At 32.5% G+C, this 18,440-nt stretch overlaps 2 protein-coding genes across 30 annotated transcripts in view; one reads left to right on the top strand and one right to left on the bottom strand.

Moving 5' to 3' along the window:
* LOC117209317 (laminin subunit alpha-2-like) overlaps positions 1–9,479 on the top strand; it is a 53,394-nt gene extending 43,915 nt beyond the window's left edge. The window contains exons 14-31 of the mRNA XM_033451194.1: positions 62–206; positions 373–685; positions 832–992; positions 1,641–1,779; positions 1,849–2,089; positions 2,405–2,578; positions 2,669–2,835; positions 2,921–3,079; positions 3,172–3,320; positions 3,827–4,114; positions 4,189–4,357; positions 4,510–4,929; positions 5,277–5,465; positions 5,742–6,076; positions 6,227–6,533; positions 6,701–7,139; positions 7,232–7,600; positions 7,717–9,479. Of these exons, the coding sequence (XP_033307085.1) occupies positions 62–206; positions 373–685; positions 832–992; positions 1,641–1,779; positions 1,849–2,089; positions 2,405–2,578; positions 2,669–2,835; positions 2,921–3,079; positions 3,172–3,320; positions 3,827–4,114; positions 4,189–4,357; positions 4,510–4,929; positions 5,277–5,465; positions 5,742–6,076; positions 6,227–6,533; positions 6,701–7,139; positions 7,232–7,600; positions 7,717–7,859 (4,307 nt within the window). The 3' untranslated portion in view covers positions 7,860–9,479. The remainder of the gene's footprint in view (positions 1–61; positions 207–372; positions 686–831; positions 993–1,640; positions 1,780–1,848; positions 2,090–2,404; positions 2,579–2,668; positions 2,836–2,920; positions 3,080–3,171; positions 3,321–3,826; positions 4,115–4,188; positions 4,358–4,509; positions 4,930–5,276; positions 5,466–5,741; positions 6,077–6,226; positions 6,534–6,700; positions 7,140–7,231; positions 7,601–7,716) is intronic.
* A 275-nt stretch (positions 9,480–9,754) lies between these two features.
* The window catches only part of LOC117209320 (patronin), an 88,130-nt gene continuing 79,444 nt past the window's right edge, over positions 9,755–18,440 (bottom strand). For 10 of the 29 annotated variants that reach the window (XM_033451219.1, XM_033451205.1, XM_033451206.1 and 7 more), the window contains 9 exons: positions 18,077–18,367; positions 17,745–17,981; positions 17,488–17,665; positions 16,813–16,932; positions 16,176–16,271; positions 15,656–15,754; positions 14,128–14,361; positions 13,591–13,873; positions 13,214–13,358 (listed from right to left, as the gene is read on the bottom strand). In XM_033451219.1, coding sequence (XP_033307110.1) covers positions 13,214–13,358; positions 13,591–13,873; positions 14,128–14,361; positions 15,656–15,754; positions 16,176–16,271; positions 16,813–16,932; positions 17,488–17,665; positions 17,745–17,981; positions 18,077–18,367 — 1,683 coding nt within the window. Of the gene's footprint in view, positions 13,359–13,590; positions 13,874–14,127; positions 14,362–15,655; positions 15,755–16,175; positions 16,272–16,812; positions 16,933–17,487; positions 17,666–17,744; positions 17,982–18,076; positions 18,368–18,440 lie in introns of all 29 variants that reach the window. The other 19 variants (XM_033451208.1, XM_033451209.1, XM_033451210.1 and 16 more) reach the window with 17 other exon arrangements.

Below are 18,440 nucleotides of genomic sequence, written 5' to 3'. Positions count from 1 at the left end.
ACAAATTTTTCATTTTATATAAATCTATATATACCTATAATAAGATTTTTCATTTTTCTAGATACAATTACGTTGTTGAATCAATATACAAATGAGAACAAAAGAGTAGAAATAAAAAAAGCATTGAACACAGCAAAAATGATTTTGAACGGTATAAAAGAACTAAATCTAGCAAAGAAGACAATGGAAATAGAACGTTTTCTCGAGTTAGTACTTTTAACAACTTTTTCACATAGATACCGCATTGATTACTCCAGCTTAATTCCATTCACAACAAATATTCTATTATTATAATAAAATCCAACTTTATTACGTCAAAATCATTGGTTCAATATTTATATAATAATTTTTGAAAATTTTTGAAAATTACAGGGACGTCGCAGAATACACTGATTGGTTAAATTCCTTGTACGATGCAACAGGGCCATTAGCAACCGCTCAAAACAATGCTGAAGAATATTCTATCAAACTAACTGACATGCGGAACATCATAGAAAACACGATGGAAACGCTGTTCACATACGATGGTTTATACAACAATATTAATCAAACATATCAGGAAGCCAAAAATTACTGTATCGAGATCGACATGTTACGGAGCACAATTAATGCGTCTCTTGCCGAGGGGGAAAAGCTGATCGTTGAAACGCGTAGTTTTATCGTCAATTTTCAAAATAATGTTCAAGTATGTACAAGTACAATAAATTAGCTTACAGACGATTTGGTAGAAATGTAAATTTAATTAATTATTTTAATATTGGTTACAATTACAAGTAACGATATCATCGGTATCTCGAGAAACATCTGAAAAGAAGACATATTAAATTACAGGACCTTCCGGAACTGCGAAACAAATTAACATACTGGTTTGATAAATTGAGTATGAAAGAAGAACTACTGTATAGATTAAATTACGAATATAACGACACATACGTGATACCCGCGATTGCACATGTGAAGAATTTATCGAACTACGTTGATCAGTATGTCAGGTAAGAGAAAATTATTTAGTTTTGTTCTTATACTTTTATATTCATATTATTTTATCGTCGCGTTAATTAATATTTAGATAGTCAAGCAAATATCGTTATATATCAAGTCAAAGAAAAACAAAATGAAAATATAGTATATTAATTTTAATTAGTATTTGTGAATGTTAATTGCTATTACTAAAACGTATCTGTATTTGTAAAAGTATTTATGAAGATATTTAAACAATTTAAAGCTATAGTAGGTAAACGCAATTTATATTGAGAGGGAAAGATAAAATAATAATTCGTTGTTTTATATTTTTAAAACATCTCGACGTACTTGATTATTAAGATACTTGAATATTTAAAACAATACTGAACAATTTTTTCGCACTGGTCCTGTATATATATTTGACAAATACGTAACACAGTGTAAATGTGTATAACGCGGTAGAAATACGTGTTGTAAAAATAATATATATATATCTCTGCACGAGAACTTGGAAATACTCGGGACTTAAATTAAAAGCAAAACAAAACGAAATCGTATGAAATATGAAGACAGTTCCAGTTGCGAATTAATAATCGTTATTTAGTAGTACGCTTTTACTTTATGTAATTGACGATCGATAACTTGATAAAGTGCAACTTGGCGTTTCTGCCGAGCAGTCTGTTTTCCGAGACAAAAAACATCGCAGCTAGCCCGCTGAAGGCCAGTCAAGCATACAAGAATATCGTCGATAACATAAGAACTGCAAATATAACAGCAACGGCAGCTAAAGATATTTCTGAAGACACGTACAATAAGGTAATGAGACGCTTTGTAGTCATAGTGATTTAAAAAATAGTCTACTTCACAACTATAACGTATTATCAGATATTTCCCGATGGCCCAAAATCAAAATCGCTGTTGGATAGCGCTAAAGAAATATTGCTGGCATCGTCCAAGCAGCAAAATAGTGCAAACAGACATGGAAAGTTAGTACAAAACGCGAGTGATGGATTGGAATTGCAAAAGGAAGCTGTGAACATTTTGAAAAATACTCTCAATAGTACTGGAATTAGGGATAATCAAGTCAATATAAAATTGCAAACATTGCAAGATGACAGTAAGAAATGTAAGTTCATTTTCTAGCAGTGATCCATTTCTTTTCCTTTTTTAATATTTATACATAGCTATGACTTCAATAACCGCAATAAAGATGTGAGGTTTTTTACTGATCGTTGTGATCATAAAGTATTTGTATTTTGATATACTATATCTATACTTTTTAGAACAAGTTATTTACTTTTGAGCTGTGATTGAAAGTTCTTAATTAAAAACCCTGATAGTAATTAATTTTATCTTGAATTAAATCTTGATTTTTTGGAATTGGCAATAAGATATGTGTTTATTAAAAGTTTCTATTGAAACATCCGTATGTTGCTTTTAGTGCGTGAAAATGTTGAAAATATATTAAACGACAACGAGAAGGTGTTAGAAAGTATTAAAACCTCGCAAAAACTTATTGGAGATTACAAAGAAGGGATTGCTAATATATTAAAACCAAAATTGTACGATTTAAAAAGAGAAGGCGATTCCGAAATCAGTTTAGCCAGCGAAAAATGTAAGATTTATTATATTTTTCTTCATGCTACGTATAGTATACGTTTCTATATTTAGCTTATCATACAATCATCTAAAAAAATTATTTCAGTGACAGAAGCACTGAGTAACATGAAAAAAGCAGATGCAAAATTAATAAGTTTATCAAATGCGGCGGTAAAAAGGAAAAATGAATTTGATAAATGGAACGATACGTTGACTACAAAATTACAGAATCTCAAAGACAAAATCGCAGAAGCTAGAAACACCGCTGACGGAGTAATCATGATACTATAATTTTTGGAATATATTATCTTTTTATACTTTTGCCAAATAAATTTTTAAATGAAATGTTTTTCTTTAGATTCGCGTTTCTTTAAAATCAGCAGAAGGAAAAGAATGCAGCCGATCCTACAGACCACCCACATTACAGCCATCATCAATGAATTCGATTATCATGACCTTTGCCCTTCCAAAAGGGAAAAAGGAAGGCCCCCTATTTTATTTGCCAAGTAGCATAAACGTAAGCATATTGCTCGAATTAAATACGAAATTAAATACATTATGAAATACGAAACGTGAAATACCTTTGTTATGTTTCTCTTGTTCATACAGGATGATTTCCTTGCCCTGGAGATCATTGACAGGAGAGTGAGATTTATGTGGAATGTTGGAGGAGGAACAGGTATTCTTACACACCCTGAAGTGATACAAAGTGGCGATCTTCTAGATGATAGATTCTGGTATCGTATTGAAGCTGAAAGGTATGTTATTTGAAGTATTATATGTATCATCCGACGTTAGTTTTTAATAAGTTTTTCTTATAAGAAATTACATTATATCGGAAAAATCATGTAATTAATTTTATGTAATTTCTTTATAACAGCATTTGAATAAAATTCAATTCCACAAGATAATAGAAGTGCGAATAATTAAAAAATAAAGTACGATATCTGTTATTAAATTATTTTCGAAATTATATTATATCCCCGCCTCAAAATAAAACACTTCAATAGAATTTCAAAACCGAATGAGGAAATTAGAATAGCGCATTTCACTAGAGGAAAATAACATTTATATTGAACTATTAACACTTTGATCCTTTTTTCATCTACCTTACTTAAATAATATAATAAATAACGTCTTTGTCTGCCGATATCTATAATACTTTTGTCTATGTATTAACTGTTTACTAAAATTTATCATCCATTATCTATATCACGTGCAAGAAATTGAATGAATTTTTATGAGAAATTGAAATGATTTTCAGGGTTCGTCACTTGGGCAAATTATATGTACGAAAACAAGCATCGACAACCAAAGAACATCCACCCATAAAGAATTCGACGGACTCTGAATACGGCCGCTTTGATATTACCAGTTCAGATCGTGTTTGGATAGGAAAAATTCCCATAACAGAACGTAGAAGAACCGAGCTCATTGCGTCTAATGGTCTTCCAGCATGTGTACACCAAGTTATTCTAGATGGAAAGCCTATAGGTCTTTGGAATTTCATTACAACTGCGCCAGATATGGCCTGTGAAGCATGTGTGGAAGGGTAATTATTAAAAAGTTCGAAATTTCATTTAGTTTTTAGATATACGAAAATGACTATTTACCTTAATGTTATAGAGTGGAAGATGTCAAGGATGATATAGCATACAGTTTCAATGGAGAAGGATATGCGGTCAGAAACAGGGTTTCTTCAGGACCATATAATAAATATTCGTTTGGAGTATCGATTAGTTTCCGAACTTACGACGAGAATGCGTTGCTATTTTTGGCAATTAATCCAGACAACGTACGTGATATTCACATATCATTTATTTTGAATAAATGTAAATTCTATCGTGTCTCTTTCATTATATCGTTATTATTACCAAATTCAATTATTATACTTTTGATAATTGTCCTGTTTCTCTTAAAAATCAATTTCATTTTTATCCACAACAGAACCAACACATCATGATATTCCTGCGAGAAGGAAAAGTGATCCTGCACATTGGTTACGGTGGTAATGTTAGCATGGAGATGTCCTCAAACTTTAAGTATAACAACGGAAACTGGACAAAAGTGGATGCATTTAGATATTATCAATTACGTAAAACGGTTGAAAAATGTAGCTTGAGTGTAGGAGGAGAAAACGATAAGAGGATAGGCGCACCTACACCTCAACCCAAAAAAGAGGACATCCCTGATTTCATTCAGGCTAAATATTATATCGGTGGTGTTCCACCAAGTTTTCGCGCGGAAAAACTAATCCTGCCGTCTCAAGTTTCCTTCTTTGGCTGTATGTCTAATATCATCGTTGAAGAGGGCTATGATCCAATGGCAGAACAGTATCATGGCGTGGAGCCTACTTGTGCAAATAAGGTAAATAACTTAATTATGAAAAATGGATACCTTCTATCTAGATGTTAAAAATAAGTAAATTCCTACTGGTTGAGATCTCCTTAATTATAAAATAGAATATTGTGGGATATTTTGTTCAGCTATTCTATGAAAAAAATATACATACATTTTATTTGTAGTAAATTTTCTGTATTGTAAAAAACTAGGAACCACTTAAATAGTCAAGGAATTAAGAAACAATTCCTATAACAGGAAAATTTATTACTCACTTTTAAAACATTTATCGTTCCCTTTAATGTTGGACAAAGAATTTTAATTTAAGTAAAACAGTTCGTACATAAATAAAAAATAAATTTTTATTTTTGCAGCCATTAAGGATCGTAGGATTTTACGGAGATGGGTATTTACAACATGTATCATACACACTGCGTAAAATAAACTCCACAATGAGTTTCTCTTTTAGAACAATGCAGGAAAACGCTGTACTCCTTCTTTCTACATTCGAAGGACAAGAAGAACGTATGCCTCCTATACGACACATGAACGACGACTCAATTGTAAGTAAAATAATATCGTTATTCTTCTATACGAAAAACTTTTTGCATCGAAATTAAATGAAATAAACGTAATGCAAGGCATTTAATTTAATTCTTCAATATTATATATTTAATATCATATCTGATACAATATCATATACAATATTTGCACGATAAAATATGATCATATTGTGTTTTGGGGAGGTAATATAATGAACGAAATTCGTCAAAATTCTCCAAGTAAATATTAAGATCACGATCCATGTTTCTAACTTACAATGTCATTTATTCTTTTAGAAAAAAAGTTACTATTCCATATGCATAATCAATGGGCAAGTGCAAGTGCGTTTAAATGCTGGAAGAGGGGAGCTCACTTTACAATCGAATGACACTTTTAATGACGGGAGATATCACTCAGTAACAGTAATTAAAAGACGAAAAGATATCGAATTGCGAATAGACGACGCTTATCAGAGCGCAGGTAAATTACCCACCAGTGCGGCTATTAAAGCTCCCGAAGAAAGTGGAGGACTATTCTTCGGAGGTTTACCAGTGCTTATTAACAATACCAACATGATTTCCACCACCACGCCTTTGTATGGAACGATTAAAGACGCGATATTTAATGACGAGTAAGTTAAATACAACAAATTTTACAATATTCCGTATTTTCAAAAATGCAAAGGGTATTAGAAAATAATAACTCAAAAATTTGCATCCATGTGATTGCAATATTTAATAAACTAAATAAGAAATATTCATTCAATTATTTCTTTTTATAGCATTGTTCGTTTTGATGAAGCCATTAGTTTTGAACATGCATTAATTGGTCGTTCCGGACCAAGCATGGGAAAAGACCCTCCTACGTATACACCATCAGCATCGCTGTCAAGGGGAATGTCTACCCAACCGGAAGGGTGTCAAAAAGTGCCGTATTATTCTTTGGAAGCTGGTGCCCTCAAATTTGGAGACAAACCAAATAGTCACACGCAACTTTATCTAAATTTTAAAAAATTTTGGGAGAAGAAGTATGCAATAGAATTTGATTTCAGGACATACTATCCAAATGGACTGCTGTTTATTACTCCAGTATGTGGAAATTATTTATAGCTTTTACAAACAGCATATATTTAAGAATCGGGCCCTTGCCTGGCCTTGATTGACCAAGCTTGTCGATTGCCTTGCCATACCTAATATCCATATAAGCCCTTACGCTATAGAATATTACTAATTAATATATCTCTTTTAATTCATAGGGCCTTAGACCAAAACACTATCTCATGGTCGTGATACGAGATGGACAGCTTTTACTCTTGGTGAAAAGCAAGCAGAAGAAAGAAATACTGTTTAAAACACCGTTTAATGACGGTAATTGGCATCATGTAGTGATCAGTCATGACGAGCGGAAGTTGACATTGCTCGTGGATTCTCAAACACCACGCACGATTAAAGTGCCAAGAAAAATTGGACTAGCTTCTATGATGTATATTGGAGGCCTGCCTGAAAGTGGAACACCCATACCTGAACAAGTCGTAGTTAAACTTGAAACCCTCAAAGGTTGTATCAGAGGGTTGAGGATCAATGGCAACGTGTATGATATGGTTGGTTCTACGAGTAGGGCCTATCAAGTGGGACAGTGTTTCCCAAATGTTGAAAGTGGGGCTTATTTCCAGGATGAAGCATATGCCATATACAGTAAGATATCAAAGTTATCGGTTTATAAAAATGAATATCACACAAAAATAAAATTAGATCATAGTGATGAGCGAAATGTTTCTCTTTTACAGAGCGGAACTTTGAATTAGGTGCTGTACTCGAACTTCAGTTGGAATTTAGAACATCAGAATTGTCGGGTGTTTTGCTTTCTATAACGGCACCCGGCAATTCGCCTTCATTATCATTAGAGCTGAATAATGGTAAAGTGATTATGTCGGGTGATCTAGGAGATAACAATCCGTTATATGTAGAGCAACGTTTCAATAGTCCATACACGATCTGTGACAATCGGTGGCACAGAATACAAGCAGTTTATAACGACGAGGAATTGGCACTGAAAGTCGATGAGTTGGATCAGAAGTATGGCCTTCCAACTAACGTCAATTATCATATAATGGATGCTACAGTTTCTCGCCCTCTATACATTGGTGGTTTGCCAGGTTAGACATACTTATCAACCTCCTTCTATTTAATTATATTCCATTAAAAAATATAATAAAAACAATTTACTATTATATTTATAAATGTGAATGAATAACATATAATTTTGCTCCAGCCTCTGCTCCAAAAGGAACATTAATAACAAGGGATCATTTCAACGGATGTATAAGAAATGTAATGATAGGGGGAGAAAGACGAGATTGGACAGACATGGATGAATTGCACAATATTCACTTGAGCTCCTGCCCAGTACAATGATAATCAGTACAATGTGTGAACTCCTCTGAGTCATTTAATTTTGTTCCAAAGACTGTTCAAAGGACGCACAATGCACGAAAGGTTTCTATGAACTGTGTTCAATACAATTTCACACTGGGATCAAGTGCCATATCATGATGGAAATTCTTTAATCATTAAGACATAAGGTTAAACGAAGCCAAGAGATGCTAGCATGCAAACGCATGAAGTTTACATTGATGTTTCTCAAACTTGTTTTTATTATTTTAAAGTTCTACGATAACAAATTTTTATACAATATTAATGAAATTTCCTTATTCTTTTATATGTATCTCTTTCTGATATATTTATATAAAAAGTATGTTCAGAAAAAATGATATATAATGAATATAATGTGAAAAGAATAAGCTAATATTTATAATTTGTACATAACAGATTTTACATTTACCTAATTCAACTAAAATTTTCTTAAATAAATTTTTACCATATATAAAAAAAAAATAAACAACTTTCTCAACATATACCAAAAAAATTTAACTTAATTTACATGCATTATATGTATACTATTTGATAAATCAATGTTGAATCACTAATTAATTATTATTTAAGCATTTATTTTGGAAATTATTAACAAAAAAGGAATTATACATTTATTTAACTTACTATTCTACTAAAATAAATCGATTAACATTATTTTAAAAATTTAGAAGTTATCTATTCAATGAATATTGTATTTAAAAAATAGTTTAAAAAATTGTGACATATATACTTACAAAATAATAATACGAGGTAGAAGCAATTCGTTACACTTATATTGCCATTCCACAATAAGTATTTTAATAATAATATTCATATCACTCCCCTTTTGAAGATGCAATTAACAAATGAATATCTTCCCGCACTTTTATACAAATCTATATATTAACGAATACAACGTACATCAAAACTTAAATTGAAAATAAAAAGTTATAAAATATTAACTTGACGAAAAGATCATAGTTCATAACATAAATTGGAATTAACTTAACTTGGAATTAACTTATAAACATGAAAGATTTTAATTTATAATTTAATGTTAGTATATTGGAAGATCAATGTACGACGTAGTAAAAATTCAAACGATTATCCGCCATTGAAACGTTTTCTAGAGCTTATTTCACGATATGTATTTCACGATAATTTTGCAAAACATAGTTTGAGAAACAATTTTTAAAGCATTAAGAAATTATGGCACAAATTCGCGTCGAATTGTATCATAGACCTGATATGCAAAATAAATGTCATAACATACGTGTAAGTAGCAAGATCACTGCCATATAGTTTAATTGTAATTCATCTGTAAGTCACAAAACAATTGTACATCAGTATTTAAAGCTATTTATTATCGTTAATGTAAGAGCAAATAGCGATTTCGATCGAGAGCGCAGCGTGGAACATGAGATGGCACTCGATCGAAATCGTATATTTTTTAAAAAGGAAAGGATAAGAACGAACGAAATGGGATTATTTTGTACTGTTATAGCGGTAGTAAGGTATCGAATTGTAATATTTAAGATGATTAGAAACGGAAGAAAAGTCATGTTTAACACCCTGTAATAAAGTGCCCTTAATGAATTAAATATATATATAGGGAGAAATGTTCTTCACAAGAATATTTTAATATTTATGTCTAGTATTTTTCTTATTCGTTGAAATGTAATATATTATACATATGCAGAAAAATTAACAATGACGCCTTCGCTATTGTGTATAAAATATATAACAATGAGAAAGTATGGTTATTTAATTCACCCTCTTCTGTACTCCAAAGGTTATATATACATTTACATTACACAACCAATTAAGACAAAGAAGACACATTTAGTTCCATTAGATATATATTCACAGATGAAGACTCAAGAATAAAAGTCTATTGGAAAGTGGGTTATTAAATTTTATTGATGACATTCGCTGCAAGATGCTAACAGTAAAATATGACCCAAATTTTGACTTGACGTACTCAATAAATATACATATATCATTGAGTAGTAGATTCATTTATGCGTATATAAAAACATAATATTTACAGACATGGATAAATCGACAAAGTTTTCAGTTTTCACTTCTTTCATTTATGACAATAAAAATGAAGGATTATTACATAAAAGTAATCGTTTATTAATAGTAAGCGCGATTATTTATATCCCATTTTTTCCTATCTCTGTTTTTCGTTTCATTGTTTATCACGCCGATTGCCAACAGCTCACTAATAATATTTCTCTGCTTCGAAAAATATAAATATCAAGCACAAGCAATCATCCTCCCTTCCTACAGTTACACATCCTTTTTTCGAACTTTCTCTTACTGTTTGTAGCTTTTCTTACTATTTTCAATCCCTTCTCCACAAGCCGGTGTTCCTCCGTTGATTCTTAAGATTAGTGACTATTATATCGTTATTCATAAATCTTCATTCACTGTTCGTTCACATTGTTATCGTAGCTTTTAACGCGACTTATGTCTTCAAATCTTATAATTCATCTTACGGCGTTTACTTATTTTCGCGTTCAATATTGTCAAGTCGGACTGTTTTCGGAGACTGAGGCTCACAAAAATTTCTCTATTCATCATTTTTTACGGCGATACACGCAATAGATTTACAATACAAGAGAATAGAATATAACGAACTCCTTTGGATATCTACGATCGACGGATTCTTTTCTTATTTGACGTAAAATTTGTTTTGCAAGTCCCTTCATTACACAAATCATCTACCTTGAACGTGAGCTTGAATAAAATAATCTCGGGACGATTGAACCAAATATTGCATCATTGCGAATTAAAAATATATTTTTCGCGATTATAATTGTGAAGAACATGAAATTCGATATGTTGCATAATTACTTAAGAATAATCAATACGGTCGTGTTCTGCTATGCCATTGCAGAATATAGGGGGGTCTATTGTTCCAGTGAACCAATCCAAATATTGTTTTTTCTTTTCTTCTTCTTCTTTCTTATGACATTATCGCTTTAAATTCCATGCACAGACCCATAAAGTTAAAAAATACATTCTACAAATATTGGACAAGTAAAAAATTGATAAACGCTATAATATACACGCTAAACATAATTTAAATAAAGAATTCGAGAACAAAATTCTACAACAGATAGACCCTCCATATTTCTGTACAAAAATTGTATTTTACCTCTATCTAGTTTCTATTCATTCGTCCTACCGGCGAATTACGAAAAACGGATTGCATACACGTTAAAAAAATTGAATCGTCAAGATGGAAGATCAGTGCCAGTCCCACACGAACGGCGGACAGTTATAATTTATGGCACAATAAATAAATAGTTCTTTCGTTATTACGTTATTATGCTAATTATCCTTCATGTACAATACAAGAACCGCATGTTTCGTTTCGCTTGAAATTGGACTGACACGTTCCATTAGGAAATGAGAAACATACTAAAAAGAAAGAAAAATAAAAAAAGGAAAGAAAGAGAACGATTACCATCCGAAAAAATAAGATCCATATACTGTTTACAAAATTCACGAGAGTAATTACCCAACTTATAAACGGGTTAAACATTAGTCTGTTTGATTAAAATTTCCAACAATATACTAAGACAATTTATAAATAAATCATTAACACTCTCTTTCCAGGGACTCTTTTCTCAATTTCAAGGAACGCAGACTATGGACACTGAATTAGAATTATTTAGGCCTAGGACACATTCAAATAAATTAATTAAAGTAAAGATAACTTTAAATACAAACAAAATTTTTGTTGTTTTAGTTAAATTATTGTTGTTCTATATTCCAAGCCATTTTCTGCTTTCCTCTTACAATGATCGAAACTATCATAAGATTTTAAACTGTTCGATACATCGTAAAGAATAAGTATGTATTGCGCGCAGGAAAGAAAAATAGCAATTCAATCAAAGATTTCACCAGTTCGTGGCCGTTTTCAATATCCAGACACTTCCTATCAGTTACCAAAATTATTACTGTTCACTCAAGAAACGAACTTTTGGTACTGTTTGGTACGGTCTCATTCTCTCTCCCTTCTCAAATCCTTGCAAGTTTCTAATCTTACACCGATACACACTTCACAAAACTCGCTTCAAGATATTCAAATCAACGAGGCATTATATAAATTATATTCGATGGTACCTATACTGTAAAGGAAAAACATCCTCGCACAACATCAATTACATTCAGATCGATCTTAAGGCTGATTTGGTATTTTCTTTCACTAATCAGAATCAACTTATATATTTACAAATCCACATTATTATTATTTTTTACCTTTTTCGTTTGTCCGTGAGCTGGTATTTTTCAACACTTTTCAGCAAACGAATTATATTATCTACGTACGCTGCTGCAACCGTTAATGGCTGCGAAAATCTCATGGTCAACGAGGAATCATTAATTCACCTTTGACGATGATATACATTAAACAAAAAAATGTTTTAAGACAGTTACAATGAATCGTACGCAACAATGTTGGTTTAAAATCATTTGGAAAAAATATCGAAGAGACTTCTACAAATGAAATTTTCATTCAAAACAATCATTTTATTCTGATTAATATTATTTTAGTTTTGTTAAATAGAAATTAATCAAATACAAAAATCACATTGAGAAATTCGAATCTTTTTCTAGACTCTGTCAAAAATATATTCAAATTAATGATCCTCTATTTACGTTTAGTAATTTATAAAAGTTAATGGTACTACGATAATAATAATAATTATAATAATAATAATAATAATTAAGAGCAGTTTTAATTTACGCGTAAGAGAAATATGTGCGAATTACTTTATGTAATATAAAGACGAAATGTTCGTTCGACACTTATGAAAGCCCTGCCTCTCTTTTAGCAAAAAAGAAGAAACAATTTTATAAGAAAAATTAATTAATACCTTTTATCAATCAGTCACAACTTTCATTTACAACACAATAGCTTACATGATTACAAGGCGATTATACGTCAGAAGTTAGTCCGCAAAGATATTAGATACTGACAACAAACCATTCCTATTAATTAGATATTGATAAACTTATGACACAGTGATTGATGCCAACGTTAACTTAAAAACAAAACAAAACAAGAAGTAAAACAAAAGAAAAATATAAAAAGAAAAGATACAACAAATTACAAAAAACGAAACATACGTGGTAACATTGCGCCGTTCAATATGGTGTGCGATCGTAAAAAACGCTAGAAATGATTGCACACCCGTCTTTGTGAGTCAGCATCAATCATTTGTCTTTATAAAATTGACTAAAAACGCAACGTTTGCATTAATTTAATATGGGCCTGTATTAAAATAGTAACTATGAACAACAGAGGGCATAGTAGCATTAAATGTGACACATGTGTAAAACTATATGACGAGAGGCATGTCTTTCTTGTTCGGCAAATTCACCTTTTTACCTTGCCAAAGGCTGTTGTGTATCGTAAAGGCATCTATGGTCACAGTCAGATGCTTTGTGTGTACTTGAGAAAAGCATTTTGCTCCTGAATTGTATCTAAAAACAAAGAATTATATTATAAATTTATTATATACATTATTGTGCTCACAAGAGTTACATAGTATATATATTCAATTCACGTGATTATGCAAATGGTACATACGAGAAAAAGGTTTTCATATTTTTCAATGTCCTTGCTTAATAACATGGTATTACAATGTAGAATGAGATCATAGAATTACATCTACAATAAGAATCTAAAAATAAAAGTCTATGATAACAAACTTACTTGAAAAATTTGTCGAACATTTTATCCATGACTTGCTTCGGTCCAGTACCATATAACTTTGAAACTTCTTCTCTATCTGGGCAGTATGAGTAGAGAGCCCGGAATTGGCAGCCAGCATCTCGAAATAAGATAAGAAAATGCTTGCTTTCTGATCTTGCAATTTCGTCCAAAACTCTTCTCTTCGCTTCCTTATTTACCGTTCCCGGAAATACACAATACTCCACAGCGTTTAGCATAATGCCACGATTTGACTTGGTGGTTGGTTGTTTATACAATCTCGGACCTATTGACAAAGAGGAACCAATCTCATAAAGTTTACGCAATATAAATTTCATCAGTGAGTAATTGCTTGCTTAACAAGTTAATTTAACAAGATTTTCCACGTGGAGAATTTAAGGGTATTCCACATCTCCTAAAAAAAGAACATTTCTTCATAAAAATGGCAACAAATTTCAACTTATAAATTATGAATTCTTACATTTGTACCTGAGTAGTAAATAAATGAAATTTTGTAACTAAATTTCTTAAAATCCTTACCATTATAGTCCATCATCGAACTTGGTGTACTACTGATATCGCTGCTACCATCATCGAACACGCGTCTCTTGGTCATCAAACCGGGAGGTAAAGAACCAGGTCCTGATGGCGACGGAAGATGCCTCATGCTACCCATGCCCGGACTCGGTGCTCTCCTAGGAGGTGTAGCTCTGCCCAGTCCGCTGTCCGTATCTGTGTATCGACACATCATACCGTCTTGATCACTACTCGAACCTGCGAACGCAAGCTCGGTATATGAAGATAGAAATAAAAAAAAAAAGACTCGAACGTATGTGTCCGTCCACGAGATAAAGGACTAGAGATACGGCCTTTCAACAGTCAGTCCAATGTATAATACGTTTATACCCATCCAAGCAAGAGGAATTTGAACGGAATCAATTTTATTAATTACTAAACAGTTACTAAACAGTTAGTCCCTGATACGGATTGTGAGATATTAGTCACTTGTTAGACTTACGAAGGACCTTCAAGAGTATCCATCTTCATAGCTTGCGTCCAATATAAAAACTTTGAAAAATATATATCATACAAATATTAAAAATTTGTTTTCTTTTTAATTCTATGTATCGTCTAAGTTGTTCAAATAAAACAGTAAAACTTCTCATGATTCTAAGATAATCTAAGGAACTATTTATTCGAGGAATTTCGAAAACCATAACGATCCCGACAATTTGACTCAGATACTATTTTATCTAACACTTTGTAAAACGCGACGAAAAAACAGTGGACAAATTCATTTGTGGTAAAACATATGATTGCTAGTAGTAATTTTGCGATTTTAGCGGACAAACGAAGCATAACAAATTCATCTATAGACAGTATAATCCGTTAAATGCAGTAGTAAATGTATTAACTCATGCAGCACTTATGAGCTCTATTGAGAAATATAATGCTCTTCGCTAAGATGAATTTACTATGCTATATTACCATAATACCTGGAAATAAAAATAGAGAGGAATGACAGAACAAATACATATTCAACATAAGTGATGGATAAGATGATACAGGACCTAAATGTGAGTCAGAGTGAAAGGTTATTATATGGAAACTGGAACCACCAACAATAATCTGAAAAACACTGAAAACATTGGTACCCATAACCAGTGCTGTACAACAATAAGCCCAACAAGCATCAACTTAAATTTAACTGCAGCAAATGAGTTATCCTGTGAATGAGAATCAAAATTTTATCTGCTCATAGAGGAACATTTTAAGAAGTAAAGACAATTTAAAAAAAAAAGAGGCTGGGAAGCGCTTATGTATCATTTATCTCTCAAGCAATAGAATATAAACATAGCAGATAGAATTTCGAACACATCTAAACAATGTGCTGTTGGTGTATGCGTGTAAGTATATCACTGCCACCTGTGCTCCGATCTGCCACCATGCGACTACGTGTATGCTATGTAGCCTACAAAAAATTGGAACGGTGTACGGGACACGTAAAATATACTTTTGCACGATAGAAGGGGGATTAAACGTATTCCAAGTCACTGGTGCTTCTTACCACACAAATTCATCAAGGAATTAGACTTTCTCCCCTTAAAGTTTTGGTAACTCGGGTATTTAGGCCTGCCTCTAACCTGTTGCTGAGGCTCCTGCACATCTGCAATAATGCAATGTTTACCTTGTTACATTCCAAACGCTATGTACGATCAAAGATTAATAGTAGGGGATGCTTCAATCGTACGTCATTGCATCAGGGGCAGAGTCTAACTACGAGCCATGTCCACTAGGAACATCAAAAACTCAAGGTAGCCAGTGCAGGTTGGTGCAGAACAATGTTGCGTTCCAACTGAAAGATGTCTACTATAAGGCGCTACTTAAAAATAAAGTCATACCCTTAAGTAACCTTACTTAGGTAATTTGAAGAATAATCAAATGCTAATGAAATATTCAACATTGTAAGATTCATACGTAGCTGCCCATACCAGTGATACATCCTGCAACGAGTCTACTTTCATCAAGCCAAACGTTTAAAGGAACATGATTTAAGGCATTCTTTCTATAAACAATATTCAACCCACCTCTAGATGTTTTGTAGGAACCACGTCGACCAAGTTGATTCATACTTCGACAAGGGGAGGAACCTCTACCGTCGTCGGGTGAATCTACGGAAGATACTAAAATAGGGTACCTCTATTACAATCAGTTAGTTCCTCTCCAAGACGATACTAAATACTATATATGTTCTTAAGAATATGTTTTGCTACGACATTACATTAATAAACAGATATTTTAAATAAATTTGAAGCATGCAAAATTGTACGAAAAGAAAAGTGCCATAATATATATATATATATCATTCACACGTTAAAAATGAATAATTTTGAAAAAAAATATTGAACACAATATATCGTCAAGTATTTTCCATTCTTGCTTATATATATTTGATACAATAATATTGCATTTTTTCTGTTATATATGAAGTATATATGTTACAACTAATTAATTTGGGAATATTTCCATAAATTTTGCCGTCAAATATTAGAAGCAGCAAGTATAAACAAAACACTCCAATCAGCATGTTAATAATCATAGGACGACATTTAATATTCCAATAATTTGTTACTTGTTTAGTTCTTCTTATGCAAAGCTAACAAATATATATATATGTGATGTTTTAGATATATACGCGAGTCAGAGAGTGTGTGTTGTGCATACCCCTGAGACTGCCGCCCCGATAAAGAGGGCCGGAACGTCGTTCATCGAAATGGGCAGCAGTGAGACTGTCCTGCGAGCCTCGGTAGTAATCTCGCCTCATCGTCGGAGAAGTCAGCGACGCTACAGTAAGTGTGTTAGTGCAAAACAATCAGCTCGAAATTTCTTTACTATTCTAGTTTATTCAAATGAGTATCTAGGTAATGTATGAGATCAGTTCGCTGTGTAATGTTTCCGTCTGGAACGATCGACGGATAAACTAGTATAGCCGAAAAAATTTAGAGCTTATGGAATTGTGACTGGGTGAGCTCCCATAAAACAAAAGAAAACAACAAGAAAATCAGTATGAAAAACACGACGTTACTAAAGAAAAAAAAATTAGATCTTTCGGACTTGAATTTTCGCCATGCAAAAAATAAATGCAATTACATTACAACACTAAAAAACTGTTACTATTAGATTATAATAAAGGAGTATACTTGTTACGATAGCAGTGGTAACTGTTATCTTGGAGGTGACTTAATACATGTGCAGTAATATATGTTAAAATATGTCATTACATTATATAAATAACAATCATTTTAACTATATGTATCCTATTTAACTTCCTCTCCAAGAAACACTGATCATTGCAGTGAATAATTGTTTCACTACCAAATGTTAGATTCGTTATTATACCTGTACTTAGATTAGAAGAGGAACCCTTCTTTCCACGGCTCGGCGTAAGAGCTCCAGAATCCAACTCCGTACCAGCATCCACATGAATCGTTTTGGGTCGAGGTCGAGTTGTTGCAGTCTTGTTACGCAATTTCGTTGGTTTTATTGTATTAAGAAGTTCTTTATCGATAACCTTGCCCTAAGTAATAGTAACAATTTCTAGCAATTAATTCAATTAAAACACTATTGATGACAGAAAACTTAGAAAGAGCACTCACTTCTCTTTCTGCCTCTTCTATTGCTTTCTTTACTTTATGTTGTTCTAAAATAGCTGCCCTTCGTTGCCTTTCCTCTTCCTTTTTACGAGCTCTTTCTTCTGCTTTCAATTTTTCTTGTTCTCGACGAGCTTGCGCTTCTACCTCTTTTCTCTCTTTCATCTCTTCTTGTTGCTGCCTTCTTTGTAATGATAAGAGCATTATACGTTCTTTTTTCCGTTCCATTTCATCAAGAGAATTCTACAACAATATTCCAATAATGTGTATGTAAGGTAAAAGAAGAAAAAAAGATTGTACAGCGACAAAATTCATGCGAAGTTTATCGCATAACTTACTGGATCAGGATTTGCTAATTGATTTCCAATTATTAAACCAACTCCAGATTGTCGACTCTCTGCACTCATCTCGTGCCGTTCTCGTTGCTTTTCTCTTTCCCCTTCTCTTTGTATTTCTCTATCTCTAATTTCTTGCCGTTGGAAGTCTCTCTCGTCTATCTGACGCTGCTTTTCTCGATCAGAATCTCGTTGAATTTCCAGCTGTTTCTGCCTATCCATAACAATCGCAGAAGGAGAGTCAGGACGCATCGTAAAATCTTCACTGTCAACATATGAAGATACGCCTCTTTCCTAAAGAAAAAAAAATTACATATTTATCATATACATAACACGTCCTGTATACGAATTCTAAAATTTTAAAATT

The sequence above is a fragment of the Bombus bifarius genome, unplaced genomic scaffold (genome assembly GCF_011952205.1).
Source record: "Bombus bifarius isolate JDL3187 unplaced genomic scaffold, Bbif_JDL3187 scf7180000008169, whole genome shotgun sequence".
In the NCBI taxonomy this organism is placed as follows: Eukaryota; Metazoa; Arthropoda; class Insecta; order Hymenoptera; family Apidae; genus Bombus; species Bombus bifarius.
This window is presented reverse-complemented; position numbering and strand designations above follow the sequence as displayed.